This window comes from Lynx canadensis, chromosome E1 (assembly GCF_007474595.2).
Source record: "Lynx canadensis isolate LIC74 chromosome E1, mLynCan4.pri.v2, whole genome shotgun sequence".
In the NCBI taxonomy this organism is placed as follows: Eukaryota; Metazoa; Chordata; class Mammalia; order Carnivora; family Felidae; genus Lynx; species Lynx canadensis.
Window position 1 is genome coordinate 42,334,511 of NC_044316.2, and position 21,060 is coordinate 42,355,570.

General features: G+C 43.4%; 2 protein-coding genes across 6 annotated transcripts in view; one reads left to right on the top strand and one right to left on the bottom strand.

Moving 5' to 3' along the window:
- Window positions 1–6,387, bottom strand: part of DCAKD (dephospho-CoA kinase domain containing) — a 27,177-nt gene extending 20,790 nt beyond the window's left edge. The window contains exon 1 of one of the 3 annotated variants that reach the window (XM_032591089.1): window positions 6,195–6,387. Coding sequence is in view for 1 of the 3 variants with exons in the window: in XM_030294789.1 (XP_030150649.1) it covers window positions 5,942–6,011 (70 nt within the window). In the remaining 2 variants the exon portion in view is untranslated. Of the gene's footprint in view, window positions 1–5,941 lie in introns of all 3 variants that reach the window. The other 2 variants (XM_032591090.1, XM_030294789.1) reach the window with 2 other exon arrangements.
- Window positions 6,388–6,606: 219 nt separating this feature from the next.
- The window catches only part of NMT1 (N-myristoyltransferase 1), a 33,504-nt gene continuing 19,050 nt past the window's right edge, over window positions 6,607–21,060 (top strand). Inside the window, exons 1-4 of one of the 3 annotated variants that reach the window (XM_030294787.1) lie at window positions 18,002–18,081; window positions 19,687–19,726; window positions 19,885–19,994; window positions 20,626–20,770. In XM_030294787.1, the coding sequence (XP_030150647.1) occupies window positions 20,626–20,770 (145 nt within the window). In that variant the 5' untranslated portion in view covers window positions 18,002–18,081; window positions 19,687–19,726; window positions 19,885–19,994. Of the gene's footprint in view, window positions 6,771–17,972; window positions 18,082–19,686; window positions 19,727–19,884; window positions 19,995–20,625; window positions 20,771–21,060 lie in introns of those variants that run through there. The other 2 variants (XM_030294784.2, XM_030294785.1) reach the window with 2 other exon arrangements.

Consider the following 21,060-nt stretch of genomic DNA (forward strand, 5'->3'; position numbering starts at 1 on the left):
GCGCCTAGAACCGTGCCCAGCACAGTAGGAATCTGATACATTGAAGAATGAAGTAATTCAACATTTTTCTATGACTACTCCAGTCTCTGACACCCTTCTCCCTAATGTCACCATCACCTAATAAATAGGATTGTATCTCATGATCAAAGGGCCCCTTTGGTTCAAACACCAATCCAGTGTTTGAAATCTCCTCCACATCATCTCTGGGGTCTATACTTAGCCATGTCCAGTGTCAGGGAACTGTCTTTCAAGGTAACTTCATGATGTCTTTGAAGTCCAGTCCTGACACTAAAAGTTTTTCCTTAGGTAATACAATATCTCCCCTTGTTCTAATCCATGGGGTCAGGCAGAACAATTCTAATTCCTATTCCATAGGGCCAGATCTAATGGCCCTGTTCCCTTCCTGAACCAAACAATTTACAGATACCCTGGCTTTGTGGTTCTCAACTTTTCCCCTACTCCCGACACATCCAAGGACTACACAGACTCCCATCATTAATCATGGCTGCCATGGCAATGATAGGGATAGGACTATGCCTTCACTCTTTCAAATTATCAAGTTCTTCCTGGAGCATGTTGCTAGGAACCCCTTATAGATGATCCTGCTTTTCCCAGATACTGCCTTACAGTATTGTGATCTATTGGCATACAGGCCAGGGGCTTCTCTTTTAAGTAGGCATCCTTGTGGTTCAATGGGCCAATAGTAGCTTCATCTCTGCTCTTCATCTCTGCAGAGATGATCCCACAGGAAAAGTTGAAGGATGCTGCAGGGGCTTCAACTCGGGCACAATCTTGAAACTGAAGCTCCACCTTGGCTGTCGGGAGGTGATGCCATCAACGATTTTTTTTCAGCTCAAGCACATATCCTCCTTTATTCAGGATGGCAATAATAAAGTGGCTCTAGCTGCTTACACGGTCTCACTTCATCCTGACAATGACCTGTATCTCCGTCACCTCTGTGTCCTTGGCATTAAGCATGATGCATGGAATATAGTACCACTTCAAGTTGTTTGATGAACAACCCTCTGAGTCCAAGAGAGATGACTCCTTTGACTCCTGGGTCTTTGACTCTTGGTTCTTGAAATTAAACTACTTTCTGTATGTTTATTTTAAATAAATATTAATATGCAATTAGATTTATACCATACCTTACAAATACCATTAATATTTATTCTTTATTAAACAGCTTAAAAAAAAAAAACTCTCATAGGTTGTCACCAGCTGCAAGATAAAGTCCAAACTTCTTAGCCTGAAACTTAAGGCCTTCTGTGACCTGGCCCCTGGGGACCCCCTCTCGACATATGTCCTACTGTATGTTCTCCATTGAGAAAAACCCAGGAGGAAAGTGATTTAGTTATTGCACCAGACTTCATGTTAAAACACCAGATGCAAGTCTGAATTCCTACTAAGTAGCAGTGAAACTTTGGACAAATCCTTGAACTTCTTGTTCTCTCATTGTAAAACTGGAATAACAATTGCCCTGCTCATTGCACAGCATCAAACAAGACCGTTGATGATAGGGATCAAAGGAAATAGTGTGCTAGCACATTCTGTGAGCAATAAAGCACCATCCGAACACAATAGGTCACCATACTGTGTGTTCCTGTTCTCTGCCCTTTACTTGTAATGTTTCCACACCTGAAGCTCTTATCCCTTCCTTCTCACCACTCATATATTAAGTAATGCAACAAATATTAATTGAGGGCCTACTCCGTGCTGGCCCAAGGGATATAGAGGTGAGGAAAATCCAATGCACTCTCTCCCTTCGTGGAACAGTGTCCTGTTCCAGGGGGAACCACAGGGAAATGGTTGCAAACTGTATAACCACACAAACAGAAGTAAAACTGCAGCTGTGATTCCAGCTCAAGGGTGGATCCACACAGCCCTCAGAAATTATAATGGAGGATCCAGCACTCAAGTTGCCTCCAAGGCCAAGCTCAAAGTCTGCCTTCTCCAGGAAGCCTTTTCTAACAATGCTACTCCAGAGACCTGCACCCCTGCCCCACCCCAAACTTCAGTTAACTTATCTATCTAACTCATTTAATCATACCCAGTCAGGCCTTGTTATTTTGTTTTCAAATTGCACCTGCTTTTCCCAATCTCACTGTAAGTGTCTTCTGGGCAGGGAATGACTGCTACTCTTAAATCCCACAGATTTAAGCCACGGAAGGCTGGACCCACTGTGTTCCAGGCCCATGTGTCAGGGGCTGTCATAGGAAGAAAGGGTACCCTTCCTAAAAGTGAGCTCCAGAGGAGCCGGGAAGCTACCAAAGACCATCTCCCTGTCCCTTATTCGTGACTGAGCCCACCAGCTCTGTTCTTCAGAGGAGAAGCACTCCCTTCCCTAGGACAGCCAGGCTGCTGCCTAGTATGATCTTTATCCAATAAAAGTTCGATCCTCTCTCTCTCCCCAGCTAAAAATCTTTTAGCGGTGGGGCGCCTGGGTGGCTCAGTCAGTTGAGCATCTAGCTTTAGCTCAGGTCATGATCTCACGGTTCCTGAGTTTGAGCCCTGCATTGGGCTCACTACTGTCAGTACAGAGGCTCCTTCGGAGCCTCTGTCCCCTCTCTCTCTGCCCCTCCCCCTTCTCTCAAAAATAAATAAACATTAAAAAAAAAATCTTTCAGCGGCTTCCTAGAGTCTTCAGGATAAAGCCCAACTCCCTCAGTATGGCATCCATGTCCCTTCTTGTTCCCACCTCCTGACTGCCTCTCCAGTCTCAACCTCCAAAATGCTCATAGCATTCTTGCTGCAGTACCTCAGAAGCATCCCGGTCTCAGGCAGCTGGACTCCCTCTGCCCCTGCCCTTCCCGTTTATCTGTGTCTCCTTTGAAAACTCAGCTCAGTGGTCTTTTGGGTCCAGAACCCCTTTCCCCAGGTTAAGGGTCCCTCCAGGCTCCTGCTACATCTGGTGTTCCCACTGTCTTACACTGAGCCACAACTGTCAGTCTGTAATAGCTGCCAACTTGTAGAGTGAACCCAGGAGAGGGACTGTGTTGTTCTATCCCTGACTCTCTAGTTCCTGCCATGGAACTCACAGGTGGTGAACGCTCTGAGGTGTTGAATAAATGAACCACAACCTGGCTCAGGCTCTCCTAGGCCCATTAGTTGAAACGGATCTCTGGTAGGCTGGGAGTACAGCAAGGGCCTTGATCTGTGACGGACATCATGAGAAAATTGGTTATCACAGGACATGCTGACTTCCCGGGAAGGGAAATCATTTATTAGGTATTGACTGTCTTAGACGCTTTAGTGTTTTCTCAGCATTGTCTCATTTTATAGGTAAGGACACTGAGACTCAGGGAGGTTGTAAGTGACTTACCTAAAGTCACTCATTAGGCAGAAGTAGCACCAGGATTTAGAGCCCAGGGAGTCTGAAGCCTGTTCTCTTAATCACTATATTCTATGGTCTCCAGTAATAACTGTGAAGGGATGACGGGGGTATCCACAGTAGGAGTAAATTCCAGAATTTGTGGCGTTTCATAGGCACATTCTTCGGCCACCCTTTGGGCCCTGCTGCACCCCACTGCCTTTGTATAATGCTTCTGCCTGAATGGGGAGGATAGGAAGAGCCACCACAGCTAGATGGGAGAAGCCTGCTATTTTAATCTGATGAGGCACTCAGGGAGCCGGGAATGTTTACCTTGGAAAAAAGAATTTTAGGGAACCAGGCATTAATTGAAGAATATGTAACAAAATTATCTAGAGGGACACAGGATTGCATGCTTCCACATAATTTCCTAAGGCAGAACTTGGCCAAGTTTCCACCAATGAGAGTTGTCTGAAAGTGGAAGGCTCTCTGTTACGGGGCAGTGGAGAGGAACAAATAGGAGACCTCTTGGAATCCCAAGAAATGACCCACAGACCCAATTTAGGACACTCCACCCTGCACTGCTCTTAGTGATCATTCTGTTCCAATGTGACTAAAAAAATCACATGTGGCAATATTCAGTTTTAAGTGGTCATTTTTAAAAAGTATCACATGTACTCAATTTCTTTTTTTTATTAAAAATTTTTTTTAATGTTTATTTTTGAGAGAGAGTGAGAGAGAGCGTGGGGGCGAGCGGGGTAGGGGCAGAGAGCAACAGAGACACAGAATCCGAAGCAGGCTCTAGGCTCTAAGTGGTCAGCACGGAGCCCGACGCAGGGCTGGAACTCACGAACCACGAGATCATGACCTGAGCTGAAGTCAGACGCTTGACCAACTGAGCCACCCAGGCGCCCCTCAATTTCTTTTCAAAAACGTAACATTTAAATTTTATTATGGAGAAATAATGGACCCTACAAAATCTAAGTGAGGACTCTAACTAAAGATCCTGAGAGAGAGGAAATAAATGCATTTCAGGTGCTCTCAAATTCTGAAATTCTCAGAGGTGCTGGATTCCAGAACTTTGGACTGGTATTTGCATTCTGAGCGTGGACAATCCCATTGCCTGTCTACCTCCCAGGAAAGCTCTCCACCGAACAAAATCTGCTCAGTTTGCAGTAAAATATAAGGCAGTGTCTTTCTTAAGCTCTGAACTATAAGAATGACAGGGTCCACAGTGGACCCTATAATCACTCTTCCTTGGTCATGTTTTATAGCTTTCGTTCAACCTCTGCATATCTGTGAGAAAAAATACAGGATTGGGAATTAGAATACTAGATTTGGGTTCTGTTTCTGCCACTAGGTCTCACTGTGATGTGATATACATACACACACACACACACACACGCACGCACACACACACACACATATATATATTTTTTGGCAAGCCCAATTTTCTTAAAGTCCCCTTCCCTACCTACTTTACAAGATCACATGAGTTAAAATAGATAAAACACTTAGACGTTAAGTCCATCTAACACATGTAAGTCTTCGTTATTATTATCTTTGACCTCCTCCTCTGGCCTGCAGCTGCGTACAAGACATCATATTGACAGCAGTCTTGGTCCTGGAGAGATGAGCGTGGGTGACAACTCTCAGTCTGAGCGGGTGTCTTTCCCTTCTAAAGTCAGATATAAATGAGGAGATTATCTGTTGTTTTGGACCATATTCACTTCTGCTCTTGCCACTGAGAAAAATGAAGAACTGACAATATTTATCTCTCTTTTGTCTGGTTTCCCTGAGTCAGATGGGAAGTGTTTCTTCCCACTTCATCCCTCTTTCCATGTTGAAGAGTTTCCCAAAGGCAAAGATCATTTTTTTTTTTTTTTTTTTTTTGGTCATGGAACCCTCTGATGATAAGAACATGTCCTTCCCCTACAACCCACAATCCAACCTGCACGGGTGATCTCTAGAAATGGGAACCATATCTTTGGGCGCTGGCCTCAAGGTTCAGGTGCAATTACTCAATCACAGGGGTGAGACCCAAGGGATTGAAGCATTCAGTTCAGTCAATGCTAAAAATAGATTAAGATGTTACAACTACTTTCTTTCTTTCTTTTTTTTTATGTTTATTTACTTCTGAGACAGAGAGAGAGCATGAGCGGGGGAGGGGCAGAGAGAGGGAGACACAGAATCGGAAGCAGGCTCCAGGCTCCGAGCTCGAGCTTTCAGCACAGAGCCGGACACGGGGCTCGAACTCACAGTCGCTCAACCGACTGAGCCACCCAGGCGTCCCCAAATTTTACAACTACTTTCTAATAACTGTATCAGACAATGGGGCTTTTGCAGTGGTAAAGAATTCAGAGGGCCTAAGGGCAGACAGATCCAAATCTGTATACTGATTTTGCCACTTATTTGCTATGGGATTGTTTACCATTTACCAACCAATCTGGGCTACATTTCTTCCTCTGTGCCAAAGGGAGATAATAATACAATGCACATTCTAGGCTTGATGACAGGATTACATGAGATGTACGAAAAGCCTTAAATACAGACTCTGGCATGTAAAGGCTCATTAGAGAGTAGAGGTGGAGAATGAAAGGTCTACAGTGTAAGCTTCGTGGAGACCAGTACCTGGAGGCCAAGAGGCGGCAAAGCTTGACGGAGCAGTGAGGTTTCCTGACTCAGGATCAGTGTTCCGCATACCACAATCCACCACTTCTCAAGGGGCCTTGAACCACCAACGACCAGGGGACGCCCAGAGTCGAGTGAAGAAAGGCAGCCAGGAGCCAACCTGGCTTCTTAAAGCAAAGGCTCTCCAAGAAGGCCTGACGCATTCAGGTTCCCGGTGGGTAAGCACCCACAGGGCTCAGTCCTTACTACTTACCCGGGAATGATAACGGTCCTTAACGGCAACCAATAACGGCTCACCTGTGGTCCAGGCACTAGCAAGGGCAAGCTGAGGTCAAACCTTGGATTTTGGCGCCTCATCCCGAAACCCTACGCCTGCATCGAACTACAACTCCCAGCATACCACGCGGCCGCCCCGGCGCAGAGTGTCGGCCCAGCCAACCTTGGAGCCCTTCTTTCCTCAAAGCGCGGCTGAACGCCCAGGACTTCCGGATAGTGCTGGCCCCCACCCAGGACAGCCTCCCTTCATGATTTCTGGGTATTGTAGTCCAGCTTGTTCCGGTTTCTAGGGAATGAGCTGTTCTCAGTTACGTCTCTCTTCACCCCAAAAACTACAAAACCCAGAATATACCGCAAGTTCCTCTCGTCCAATAGGAACCCCCCATGTAGTGAGGCGCGGAGGCCGGCTCTCGCAACTCAAGATGGCGGACGAGAGTGAGACAGCAGTGAAGCCGCCGGCACCTCCGCTGCCGCAGATGATGGAAGGGAACGGAAACGGCCATGAGCACTGCAGCGACTGCGAGAACGAGGAGGACAACAGCTACAGCCGGGGGTAACGATATCCTCGGAGTCCAATTCCCGTCCAGTCTCCCACAACCTGGGTCTCTGGGGTGCGGGGAAGTCACCGGGAGCTTAGTGTAACCCCACCCCCATATTCTTATTGGCTGAGACGTTGGGGTCCTGCCTGGCGATTGGTTGCTGTCTTTGTCATTTACCAGGGTGGGTGCTCAGTATATTAAGGGCCGGAGACATTCAGTACTTTTATTATATAAAAGTTCTTCTGTGTAATGTTCCACTCGTGTGCTTCACCTGCATTCAGGGAAAAGAGCATGTTGGACGATGGTTTCAATGCACAACACGGGTCAATGTAACAGAACAGTTCAAAGGAACGTTACTTATAGAGGTGTGTGAACAACGTGATTAGCAATAAACGAATAATAACATTTCGCTGCAGTTCACCTTCAATGAGGAAATAAATCAGGCTGTACAAACCATAATTATGTTGTAAAATATCACTACAGGAGAAACTCAAAATACAAACTTACCTTATAAAACCCTACGTGTAATTACTGTATGATAATGTTTTGATGTATTCGGTGCCTGTTGTTCTAAATAATCCATAAGTTTCCTGAACAATATATAATTAGATCCTGGATCTTTCCTCTGTTAACTCTGTGAAATAGCCTCAGAGCTTCAAGAAATTGAGTGATGTATCTTGGTCAGGGGGCTTGGAAGTGGGTTTAATACTGCATCTCCTGTACTTTACAGTTTTGCCTACTAGTAGCTATTTGTTACTTGGGCAGAAGAAATTCATCAGGCATGTCAATGTTGAGTTCTATTTCCAAATCAGGTTTTGTTCTTATGAGCCACACCCTGTCATCCTTCTTTCTTCATATTGTTACAGTGGCTGGTGCTGAAGTTCACTCTGTCCCTGTCTGTCTACATTTACATATATGTTTTTTAGTGGAAAGTTATGTGTAATTTTGGGTGAGTCTGTGGTGGTCTGATTTAGTGTGTGTGTGTGTGTGTATGGTAGTCCCATTTTCATAGCCATGATGTCATTTGCAGTATTAGCAGTCATCCTGTAGGTAAAAGTAGAAGGTTGAAATCTTTGGATAAACTTAAAAAAAAAAAAATCTATTGCCTTGTAGAGATGGAAGAACAAAGGATTATTTAGGTAGTTTACAATTTGCTTGTGATGAATCCTGGGGTTAAAAAGATCTAGCTTTTGTTTTTTGACCAGGATTAAAAATCACAAGAAGAATGTAGAAAAAAAGAAAGTTTGTTAGATCTGGTTTTATAAGAGTGTGTTCTTTTGCTATAACTCACAACAGATATAATGTAACAAAAGCCTTGAAACTTGAGATTCCTAAAAAAGAAAGCTTTTAAAGAGGAAATAGGAACAGGAAGAAGGGAAAGTGCAGCCCTCCTGAGTAGAAATCCTAATCATAGATGAGCGTTCTTGAATTCAAAAGTCATTTCAGAAGGCTTTTTCTTTGCTGTGTGTATAGTCGCTTTTATTTTTCTCTGCTAAACTGTTGCCCTGACTAACATCTATAGCTCTCTAATTGGTTTAGTTCTCTATGATCTGTGAATCACTTTGCAAAACTGTTTGACAGAAAGTTCTGTTTTATTTATAGTACAACAAAGAGGTAACCTTAAAAAAGAACTTTGACGGTGTTTTGTTGTTATTGTTGTTGCACGTACATATATGGTCTGGGTGAACAAATTTATTAGCATCCCAAATCTAGAGGTCTGTGTAAATGAGTTTGGAGGTGGCAGGTGAAAAACAGAGGACCTAGCTTGGAGGACAGCCTACTTCTGACACTTGGAATCTAAGGTCAGATCTGAGGTCTTGAATCTGAGGAGTCAATATTTTCTTATTAATTGTCAGAGGAAATGATTTTGGGAAGAAGCAGTGTGGCACAGTGGGAAAAGCATGGATTTTGGGGTCATTCATACCTGGGTTCTAAGCCTGGTTCTGACACTTGACCTGTAACCTTGGGAAAGTTACTTAACCTCCAGTTGTAGGGATTAAATGAGATAACATCCAGAATGCAGCTTTGCCCCTCCCTCGTGTTCTTTCTTCGTATCTTCTCCGTCCTCCTTCCCCCAGCTTGTGCTCTTATCCCATACCCTGTTGTTGTTGTGTACGTGGTGGTTTTTTTGTGTGTGTGTGTAGCTTTTATAACAGCAGTTAAATAACATGTGTCCAGTCCTTGCCTCACCTGACTGTAAGGTGCCTGAGTACAGGGACCATATCTTTGAGATGCCTGGCACTTAATGGGCTTTAGTGAGTATTTGCTGAATGAACAAATGGCAAATGTTAAAATCATGGCTCAATGTTAGTGGAATTTCTCCTCTCTGAGGGGAAGAGTGTCAGATTTTTCTTACATACACACTTTCTTTCCCCAAATCAGTCTCACTGTAAGCTTTACGACAGTTTTCTGTGAACTGCTTACAGAAATCAGGGATCCTCTCATTTGCCCTGGAAAGTTTCCACTGTTTTGTTTTTGTTTTTTGTTTTGGCTTCTTGAAATTTTTCTTGTCTTTACTTAATATCACTTAAAATGCTTTCAAAAGTGATGTAAAAATTGAAGGGGAACACCTCCTTTCGATGCTAATGAGTCTTAAATACAATATGCAATAAAAGTTAATGATAGTTTAAACTAATCATTTTCTTAGGCCTTCCTTTTAGAAAGGGCTCACGGTACTTTACAGTAATGAAATAAGCTACGTTCGGGCACTGGAATAATAGGAAATACAGACATGCTAGTATCTTGTGTCCCTTTGTATATAAACTTAGTTCTTCACTTTTCTTATTATGTGTTTTTTCCATAATTTATAAATAAACATTTGATGAGTATTAATTTCACATATGCATTGAAACACAAATGTGTGTTCACATGCCTACATGTAAGGTATACGTATATATCTATATGTGTCTGCAGTTTTTCTATCAGCTATGTTTTTAAAAATCTACTCGACAAAGGTAGGCAGCATTTCCTCCCCAGTTACTTGCCTGACATAAGTTACCCTGAGCAATCGAGAGAAGAGTCAGGCTAAAGATAATCTTAATGCTGTATCCCCCCCTGCAGTTGACAGTTCATCTGTATGATTTAATTTGCTTGTTTGTTTTTAGTGAAAGGCTTTCCAAGAATTGTTATTAAAGGATAAACCTTATCAGCTAGCATTAGATTTTAGTTTTGGGTTAACAAACAAGTAAAGTTTATTTGGATGATTGGAACAGGAAAGGACTTTGATATTTTGTTCCTAGGATTCTTTTAGGATTTCTTTTGCAGTGTCATTGATACCTCTGAAATGCTGGTAAGTTGTCCCTTTGATAAGGGATGTCTCTTTCCTTGTCCAGCTTTCTTTCTCCGTGGGGACAGGTTGAGATGAGTTCTTGTAAGTTTCCCTCACTGGTCCTGAGCTGTTATCCCTTACGAAGAAACTTAAGAGAAAACAGAGGGCTTTTTGCAAGGAAATGCCATAAAGCCAGCCTCTCTTGCTTTTGTTTTATTCTTCAGATTCTCCGAGAGTGGTTCTTTCCATATTTATTTGATGGCCTGTAGCTGCATCTAGCTCTTGGAAACAAGAAGTCTTTTAGGTCCCTTTTTCGTAATTTCTCCCTTCAGCTTTTGGTTTTTCAAAACTAGATCAAAGCAGAAATGAAAAGAGAAACCTCATCACTGATATCAAATAAGTGTTCTAATTTTATTTCCCAATTAAGTGGCAATTAAAAAAGAAACTAATCAAGGGCTGCTTCAAAGAGAAGAGACTGGAAAGCAGAAGAAATGAAAAGTAAATGAGAGCCTATTTCAGGGAGACTGCTGCTGGTGGCAGACCAGTTTTGCTGATTTTTCACATTGTTTAACTCATGTGCTCACTCTGAAATTTCCCAGCTTTACCAAATCTGCAGTTAATCCTTCGCCTGCAGACTCCATAGATTTGGGGGCCATAGATGTAATAACTTTAGGAGGACCTCCTTGACTTCTTCTCTGTAACCTTGTCGGAAATCTCTACCCTGCAGGCGCCTCTTCTGATTCCTCAAGGAAGGTGCTGTTGGGATTGTTGCATTTAAGGCAACACAAAACATGATGTTCTCTAGTGAGAGCAGCCGCAATGGCAGCAACAAAAAAGAAGCCAACTAATAAAATTCTTCGCCAGGGTCAGTTCTTGGTTGAAAATTTTTTCTGCTGCTGCTGACTTTGAGAGACAGCTGAGGGGGTTTCACTGTTGCTAAGTGTTTGATAAATGTTATCTGTGGACGCTGGTCACTGCACTAAGCCCTCTCCATGGATTATGTCATAACAGACTTCACTTACAAACACTGATTTAGCTTTTGTAGTGGCGCTTGAGATTTGCTTCTCTGCTTCCTTTGACACCCCTGGAGGATCCATTCTGAACTTGCTGGATTTCTTTCCCCCACCGCCTTGGTTTCTGCGTCCTGACTCTGCGGCAGTGTGAGTCCTGTCTTTGGGTCCATTCAGCAACCCGTGGACTTTCCCAGGCTAAGGATCCCGTTGGTGATGGAGATGGCCGGCCCCTTTAAACTCTTCTTAATGGATGAGTATCTCTTGCAGAGGCCATTCTAGTGGGTGAAGTTTCTGCCAGCATTGAGTCATTGCTCAGAAAATTACTGAAAGTGATCTCTGAACAGCATTTGATTCGACCTTGGAGTTGCCAGGTTACAGTCTGGCTCACCAAAGCAACCCAGAGGATGTGGAATTTACACTTCTCTCTCAATCCTGTTCTAAACAGCTTAGTATTTCAGAGCTTTTGTGACCCCTAAAGAAACCAGTTAACCTCCATGACAGGAACTGGCTCGTTCACCCTTAAAATTCTGGCTAACTGTCCCGGGAAGGGCCGAGGATGGCAGTGCAAGCAATTTTTGTAATCTCTTCGTACAACCTGCTGTTCTTTTCACAGGCCTCCTGGAGTACCTTGATGGCAGCGCTAAAGTGTGTCAACTTTTCCCATCATCTAGGATTCACAGGCAGTTCTCTATATAAATAACTGATTGGTGGGACTCTGCAGGGTTTGGGGTGTTGCCTGCAGCCACAGCAGTGCAGAGGATAGGCATTTGATAGTGAGTCATGCCGTGTGGTTTCTTCTCGGGTGCCCTCGTATGCCACTTCATTCACCTCGTGGGCCTTTTGAGTACCAACAGGATTACTGGTGAACATATCACACCTCGTAAGTAAATTGATTTGCGGAAGGATTTCCTGAGATCCAAAAGTAGAATCAAAAGAATACTAGAGGCTAGGGTTTATTTAATAGGTTTCTGTGGAAATTTTGAATTTTGGCCCAAAGAATTAACTTCCAGTTTTTAGGGGTAGAAAGTAAGTGACGAAAAGTTGTGAATTTTATTTTCTGAACTCTTTTTTTCTTTGCTCTCCTGGTGAAAACTAAACCCATGGTCTGTGCTTAAGACCTTGGAACCATTTGAAACAGTTTCACTGGCACTTTCTTGTTTTAACTTTCCTAGGAATAGGACAGATCTGAAGGAGGGAGAAGATGATAAATAAGGAAGTTGATAATTTAATAAGAAAGTCGATTGTTTAAAATCTCAACCAGTGGCTCAAAAGAGCACAGCGTCTCTGCTCCTTTCATAGAATATTAACACAGCTGTTCTATGGAAACATTACTGGAGATGTTTTGCTGACCCTCTTTTGGGCTCTAGCTTTTCAGGGTTTTATTTTAGTCTGTTATGCTGGAAAGCAGCAGTCAAGCACATCATTTGTTGAACTGTTAACTGCACTCGGCACGACTGGAGGTGCTGTAGGAAGCAGCTGTATAAGATATCCCTTGCTCAGGAAATTCTTAATCTTATTGGGAAGGTAGGGAGCAACACATTATATGTAGAGCATTAAGTTGTTTGGGAGATCATAATCTTAGATATCAGTGAGAGCTAGGGTAGTCAGAGGAGGCTTTCTAAATAAAGCAGGGCTCAGTTTCCTCCTTGCCTTTAATACGTGCTCCTCTGATCCACAGAAATTTGTTTTAGGGCCCTGGGTGATGAAATGGTGTTTTGGCTTTGGAGGAGTCTCACATAAGTTCCCATAGAAACAAGACTCTAGTGTTTGGGAAGGAATGGTCCGAGTCTTTCAAGATTGGTGGCTCGTCCCTGGGTACCAGTTGGTTAGTTGATGACCAGTTTGTCTTATGTCTCTGGGCCTTGGTTTCCTCTCCTGTAAACAGCAAGTTAAGCCTGGTGGCCCTGAGATTTCTTCCAGCGCTGGTGGCTGAGCTTGCAGTCACCCACAAGAACAGCTTTCTGTTCCCTCCTGCCACACACCTTTGAGTGGATTTTGTCACCCACTTTGTGTGGATTTTGAGTGGATGTTGTCATTCCTGCCACCCAGGATGGAGAAGGGGCCTGCATTATGAACCGTTCCTGTTTGTGGCATTATCTGGAAGTTCTGTGCTCCTGCTGCTCATTTGTCAGCCTGCCCCTCCCTCCCACCCACTCATACATCCTGGCACTGCATTCTGTTTCTAGAAATCAGCACTAAGGCTCGTTCTCTATTCCCTCCCTGAGCTCTGACTTTATACCAGAGCATCCGTAGGGTTTCTGTGTTTGAACTGAGAATATCTTGGCCTTCATTAAAAAATGACATTTCTTGGAGTGCCTGGCTGGTTCAGTCAGTAGAGCATGCAACTCTTGATCTGGGGTCATGAGTTCGAGCCCCCGTGTTGGGCACAGCGCCTACTTAAATTAAAAAGATATGTATTTTAAGGTTATTTATTTATTTTGAGAGGGAGCGAGAGAGACGAGCAGGGGAGGGACAGAGTGAGAGAGAGAGAGGGAGAGGGAGAATCCCAAGCAGGCTCCCGTGCTGTCAGCCCAGAGCCTGATGTGGGGCTCAGTCCCACAAACTGTAAGATCATGACCTGAGCCAAAATCAAGAGTTAGACGCCTAATCGACTGAACCACGCAGGCACCCCATTAAAAAAATGCTTTTTAATGATATTTGAAAAATAATTTTTTTTAACATTTATTTATTTTTGGGAGACAGAGCATGAGCAGGGGCGGGGGTGCAGAGAGTGGGAGACACAGAATCCGAAGGAGGCTCCAGGCTCCTAGTTGTCAGTACAGAGCCTGACCTGGGGCTTGAACTTATCAACTGTGAGATCATGACTTGAGCCGAAGTCTGATGCTCAACTGACGGAGCCACTCAGGCGCCCCTTTAATTTTTTGATTGCTGTCTTCCCTGTTCTGGCTAATTCTGCTAATTCATCCCATATTCACTAGGGTTGGTCTTGAGCTTATCAACTTTAGAATGTAAACTTTAAAATTTTTATGTGAACTCTTATGTCCGTTTCCATTGTAGGGACCCCCTTCCCCCAGGAAGGCAAATTTCACTGACTCTTTCCTCATTATTTTGGAACCAAATAAGCCAAAGTTGGACTTTGATTTTTGTATTCTGTGGTTCTGGCCCATCTCTTTGGAGTGTGTTAAGGTGACTGGCAGGTTTAGAGAGCTCTCTGAGATTTGTTGCAATTTGCAGAATCCCTAGATGTCCTGGGATGCCTAGCAACTGGGTATGGCCCTCAGGTCCCTTTTTAAATGATGCTGAATTCTTAGAGAAGGACTAGCCTGCTTCAGTGGGGTCCTCTGATTTGGTTCTCCCCAAATCCACATTGAAGCTATTCTCTGAAATGGTATTGGCTTCTTAGGACACTTCTTGAAGACTTACAAGGCCTCTGAGCTTGGTTTCTTATGAATAGTTAAAATTGCTATAATCAGCTTGAAAACTAACCCTTTGGAAACCCTTTGGATTTCTTTGGAAATCTCTTCTCTGAGTCCATTGTCATCCTGTCTGGGTTGTTGACTGTAAGACCATGGTGAGCTCATAATGTGTTCTCATGGATATAGCTCGGTACCTGGCAGCTCAGTGAAAATGACTCTTCTCGCTTTTAACTTCCCTTTGTTCTTCATCTGTCTGTATGCTTGACGTACAAGTTGAAACAGGATTGTTGCTCAGTAGGTACATGTGCAAATTCAAGGCAGTACAAGGGAAATGAAGTTTGCTCTCTGGTTGTAGTTTGAGTCTTAGAGTTTGTCAGACATGTATGTTGGTGATGCATAAAACAGAACAAGTGCTCAGTCTAAGATCCTTCCACAAAAATGGGGTCCGTGAGGCAATGGTTACACAGAAGTGTCTGCACTGAATAGCAGAGCAAAAGCAGGAAGATAGTTTTTAAGTGATTTTGCATTCTTGTAAAGATTTCTAAAGTCGGAGGAAGTAATCTCTTCTATTTTCCTTACGTGGAACTGTGTTTAGTAAGTTGGTTAATACACAGCACTTCTTCACCGTGACCTTTTTTATCCACAGAACTTTTGAAAAAATATTTTTTATGGTAATTCATAGACAGGAACTAGGGAACTCATTCCATAAGCTGAAATGAATGAGGACTTACAAATTGTATCAACAGTGGGATACTGCTTTGTTTCCTAAATCAACCAGCTTTTAAACCTCATAATGCTTTATATAATCTTGAGAATGAAGTGAGAGTATGTCTGGAATTTAAAAACCACTTAAAGTTGTTATAGGCTGTGAATAGGCCTGTATATGATAACATCATTGAATTATTAAGTGGAAAATTTTTTCTTTAGGCCATAAATGACTTCCTGGTTAATGTTCTTTGCCATGGCCTTGAGGGTTTTGCTGAGCATCTGGTTTTAAGGAGTTCACCTTATCCCCCCTCTGAATTTTATTGGTCTTTCTTTCATGTTATGCATTCTGTGTCTCATTAAGATAATACCTAGAGGGGTGCCTGGGTGGTTCAGTTGGTTAAACCTCTGACTCTTGGTTTCGGCTCAGGTCATGATCTCACAGTTTTGTGAGTTCGAGCCCCACGTCAGGCTCTGTGCTGACCCTGCAGAGCCTGCTTGGGATATTCTCTCTCTCTCTCTCTGCCTCTGCCCCTCCTCTGCTCACGCTCTCTCTGTCTCTCTCAAAATAAATAAACTTAAAACAAAATTAAAAAAAAAAAAAGATAATACCTAGGAGTTGCACTTGCATATTGACTTCATGACCTTACCCTTGGACTAAAGTAACCTCCAGTCTTTGGTAGACCTGACTCCGTAGTCTCCCTACGTCAGGGGCATTGAGAGGCCTGGCAGATGGGTGTAGGCAGTTATCACAGAGCAGGGCAAGGTGAGAGTGAATGAGCTAGTTGGGAACTGAAGGCTCTGGGCCTGAAAAGTTGGGCTTGATACATTCCAGGATAAGAGGCTGCTGTCACTGTAGGCTTTCTAGCATGGGAAGGACACACTTTCTAGCATGGAAACCCTTTTCACAGAGGTAAGTCCCACAGCTGAACAGAGTTTAGGATGATGTAGAAAGATTATGAAGTCAGGGAGATCCAGGAAAGGCTGGAGGTAACTTTTGTCCACATATAAGGTCATGAAGTCTAGACGCCAGTGCTCCTACATCTCCAACCGGAAATGGCAGCACGTGGCTGTAGGTTGCCTTCTCCCTCTACAGTACCGCTTGCTGTGAGAGGAAAATTAATATTCATAATCACCCCAAGGCATTTAAGACCAGGAAGACTTTCTGAATTACAAAATAAAGCTTAGATGGAATTTGCCATGATGGCATGGAAAACATTTTATGCTATTTTAATTCTTTGAAAATTGATTATCTAGAATATAAAGCAAACCCCCTGCGCTTAGCTGATCCTGCAGATTAGGGCTCAGTGTAGTCTCGGGTGGGACTGCTCATTTTGAGTTTTTAATGGAAGAGTTCCAACGAAGACGGTAGAGTCACCTTAGGCATCGCTCCCAGGCTGACAATGCCAAAATCAGTTTAGACATGGCAGACGCCAGCCATAGGTGACCCATGCACAGCACGGGTTTGAACCACATGGGTCCGCAAACTTGTAACGGTACAGCACTATCCATGTGTTTTCCTTAGGATTTCCTTGACAATATTTTCTTTCTTTTTAGCTTACTTTATTTTAAGAATACAGTGTATAATACACATAACTACAAAATCTGTGTTAATTGACTTTATGTTATCAGTAAGGCTTCTCATCAACAGTAGGCTATTAGTAGTTAAGACTTTGGGGAATTGAAAGTTGCATGCAGATTTTTGACTGTGTGGGAGATTGGCACCCCTAACCCCTATGTCGTTCGAGGGTCAACTGTACAACCATAATGAGCAAAGCTAGATGCAAAGCGAGCCTTAAAATTCACCCATAAAATAAAGGAAACCCAATACAAAGATAAAATAAAGGAAACCCAATACAAAGATAAAATAAAGGAAACCCAGAAATCAAAAAGAATTGGGACAAAATATTAGGGAGCAAATGAATGGAAAATGTCAAAGAAGCCCAGTATAGTACATGATTTGTGTGTCAGTGAAGATATTGATAGAAAACAATGTTAAAAGGCTGTAGGAGACGGTTAAATTTGGCTAAGAGACTGTTTTTGCTGCATTCGTTGGGTGTGTCACGCAGAGGGAAACAGCACAAGGAAGTCGCCTTTAGTAGGCTCACAGGCATGTTTCATGTAGTCTCTTTGTGGCAGGAGTGGCTGGGTGCTTCATTGTTGTTTTCCCCGGATCCCCAGTACTGGGTTTTGCCAGTTCTGGGTAATCACACAGCCTGAACCAGCTGATCGTCGTCCTCTGTCCTGCAGGCTTGATGTAGGCAGTTCTCGCGATTGTCTTCCTGGCTTGGACACAGATCGTAGCAACGCAAAACTGCCTTTTTCCTCGTTCCTTCCTCCCTTTCCAGCACCGCCTTGAGCTTTAGATCCAGCTGGGGAAGCTCACTAGACCAATTGCAGTGGGAGGGTGGGAGTGGGGGTGAGGAAGCTTTCCAAAAAGACTGCTATGGGCTGTCATCATTTTAAATTCAGGGCTCTAAGGCAGTATTGGTGGTATGAATGCCCTGCTAACAATTCATTTGCCTCTGGAGCCAGCATTCTGGCAATCTGGAGAAAAAACACACATAAAATAGAAACAAGAATTGAAAAGTTCCTTCCAAACAAATAGGACGTTTCTTGCGCAGGCCCCCCTGCCACCCCACTCCCACCACCCCCAGAGCTGGTGGGAGTGAGGAGAGCTGTGTCCGCTGGTGTCCTCCAAATGCCCCTTTGGGACCTGGATTCTCTGGTCTGCTTCTGAAGCCAACAGGCCTGATTAAGGAAGGTCTGGCTCCACAGAAAGCTCTTTGTCAGTGTGGCTCAAAACAGATGATTTTTAAAAAACCCTGCATCAGTATTTACTTTGTCTTACAGTGGTTTGAGTCCAGCCAATGACACTGGAGCCAAAAAGAAGAAAAAGAAACAAAAAAAGAAGAAAGAGAAAGGCAATGAGACAGATTCAGCCCAGGATCAGCCTGTGAAGGTAACAAGGAGGCTCTGTTTTCTTGTGACAGAGAGAGTTGCTTTTTCAGACTAAAGAGTTTGGGGGTGAATGTATAGGAAGAATTCAGATTGACAGTCTCCACTGGCATTACTTCAGGATGGAGGAGTTGGACCCCCCTGCTGCCCTCTGCTGCCCTAGACCTAGGTGATTAAACTTCTGTCCGTACCTTAAAAGATGCAGCAGGTTAGACACTGACCCCCAGGCATGTTGCCCCCTCAGTATGTACAGGTACAGATAGCTGCATGTGGTGCTGTGCTAGGTGCCATAGAGCACTTCCGTCGGAACGGCCCCTGCCGCCTCGAGCAGTGGTTCTCAGTCTTTTCTGTCTCAAGTCCTCGCCAGTGGGAGAAGAAAAGGCCTGTTCTTTTGAAGGCCAACCTTTATATATTGCAAGCATTCTCTTAGCGCCATGGTCATTGTAACGGAACCTGTGAGTCCCACAGTTGAGAACCACTGGCCTAGACCTTACAAACCTAAGACTGACACACTGACCTGAAATTCAGAAGTATGGGGAGGGATTGGTTGGTTTCTTAAAAGAACAACATTACAAAACATAACACAACACAACACCAGCACCTTTTATTTCAGGTGAAGTGCTGCCCCCTTCTGAGTAGACCCCAGGAGAAGCTTAAACATATAATTCCTCTCTACGAATTGCCTCCAAAACAGTGTCTAACCCTCACAAGGAATCCAGTCTCGCTCCAGTATACCCACTGTGTTTTGTGCCACGAATGTCACGCTCCATCTTGAATCTCCTACGTAATTGAGAAATGGCTTCAAGTAATTTTTTACCATTCTCAATATCAAATCCACTATGAAAAAAAAAACCACACCCCACCATTATTGACCACTGTGTTGGCCAGGTTCTTGCCCGGTGCTTCATTTAAATTAACCCCAAACCTTCAACATCCCTACTAGGGAGGTGGGGGTCTTCCTCGTTTTCAAGATGAGAGCAGTGGCTCAGCCACATCTCTGGGTCAGGGATTCTAGCCCAAGCCCGTGATTTGGCTTTAGAGACTTTTGTTTCATTGTTTGTCTGGGGGTGGGCATTTAGAAGACTCCAGGGGGATTTGAGCTCGAGCATGTATCAAAGTGATTCACTTTGAAATTAGAAATATTTAACAAAACACCATTTACACAGCACCTGCATGCTAGAGCAGGTAGCAGCGAAGAATCTAGGAAAAACAATAAGACGGAGAAAATGAAAATCACTTGTAGTCCTGTCTCCAGGAAAGATGCACTGTAAACATGTTCGTTTATGTTCTCCCTGTCCTCTATCTAAATGGGAAAAGAAAACGGTAAAGTAAAAATATCAGAAGAAATTATGAGTATTTTTATATAATCGTAAGCCTGACATACGACCCAGAAACCATAAGAGAAAAATTGACAAATTTAAAACTTTTCTGTAAAAGTTAAAAAGATAAACAACAGGCTGGAAAAATATTTGTAATACATGAACCAGTTTAAACTAATGAAATGAGTAGGCAGTTTACAAAATTAAAACTGTTCCATCAGTGTTTGAAAAGATGGTTAAATTCACAATGAATGAAAGAAAATTAAAGTAATATTTTTTTTTTCTCCTAGATTGGTAGAGTTTTAAGATTTGGCAAATCTTATGATGAGGGTAAGGAGAAACGTGCTCACTTGGTTATTAATTGATATTAGTTAAATGAACACACTGTTCATTGCGCTATTAGTTGATACTCTTGTTTTTAGAGAGCAAGTTGATGATATATAATTTCAAATGTGCATATCCTTTGACCCAGCACGCCTTTTTCGTAGGCTTCCTCCTACAGAAATATGTATCCCAGTGAACAAAAATAGATGTACAAGAAGGTTCATTACAGCATTGTGTGTAAAGCTGAAGAACAAAACCACAGAAATGCCCATCGGTGAGAGACTCACTGAATATACTATGGTCCAGGCACAAAGTGGACTCAGTTGTTAGAAAAAGCAGGTCTGTGTGTCCACATGGAAGGGTCTCTAAGACATCGTGTTTAAAGAACAGCTTGTAGAATAATACCATATGATCCAGTTCTAGTTTTTGAAAATTGTGTGTGTGTGTGTGTGTGTGTGTGTGTGTGTGTGTGTGTGTGTGTGTGTGTTTGGAGCTTGCATGCAAAAAAGCCTGAAATTATATTTGCCTCTTTTCACCCTACCTCCTAAATTAAGACTGTTGATGACAAGGATTATGCTTAAGGGGTGGGTTTGTTGGTTTTTTACTTTCTGTATGTTTTACACATTTCTGCATTGTTTGAAATTTGACGCTGAGCACGTATTCCTTTTGCCATCAGACATCATGAGACCAAGAAGGAGAAACCCAGTGGGAAGCACCCACCTTTCAAATAGCCCATCGCCAACCACTCTTTTCCCAGTTGTCGTATGACACCTGACCTCTGGGATTGGGATGGAGGAACCACGCCCCTTCCTTGAGTTGCACCCCTTAACTACTGAATTAGTGATTAATCAAAAGTGCTTGTTAACATAATGGGCCTTTTCTCTCCCCAACTTTGTCTTGTCCAGATGAACTCTTTGCCAGCAGAGAGGATCCAGGAAATACAGAAAGCCATTGAACTGTTTTCAGTGGGTCAGGGACCTGCCAAAACCATGGAGGAAGCTAGCAAGCGAAGCTACCAGTTCTGGGACACGCAACCTGTCCCCAAACTGGGTATGTATGTGCTTTCTTCCCCTGGTGAGGGCGAGGGATGTATCTTAGCCGTGTGTAGGATGCCTTGCTGGATCTGTGAGGGAGGACAGTAGAGTCCTGGACTTCCTTCGTGGTTATTTTTAGAAGGTGGTCTTTAAAATGTAGTATAGAAATGACTAGGGGTGCCTGGCTGGCTTATTCGGTTAAGCATCCTACTCTTGATTTTAGCTCAGGTCTTGATCTTAGGGTCATTCGTGAGTTCAAGCCCCAAGTTGGGCTCCACGCTGGGTGTGGAGCCTACCTTTTTTTTT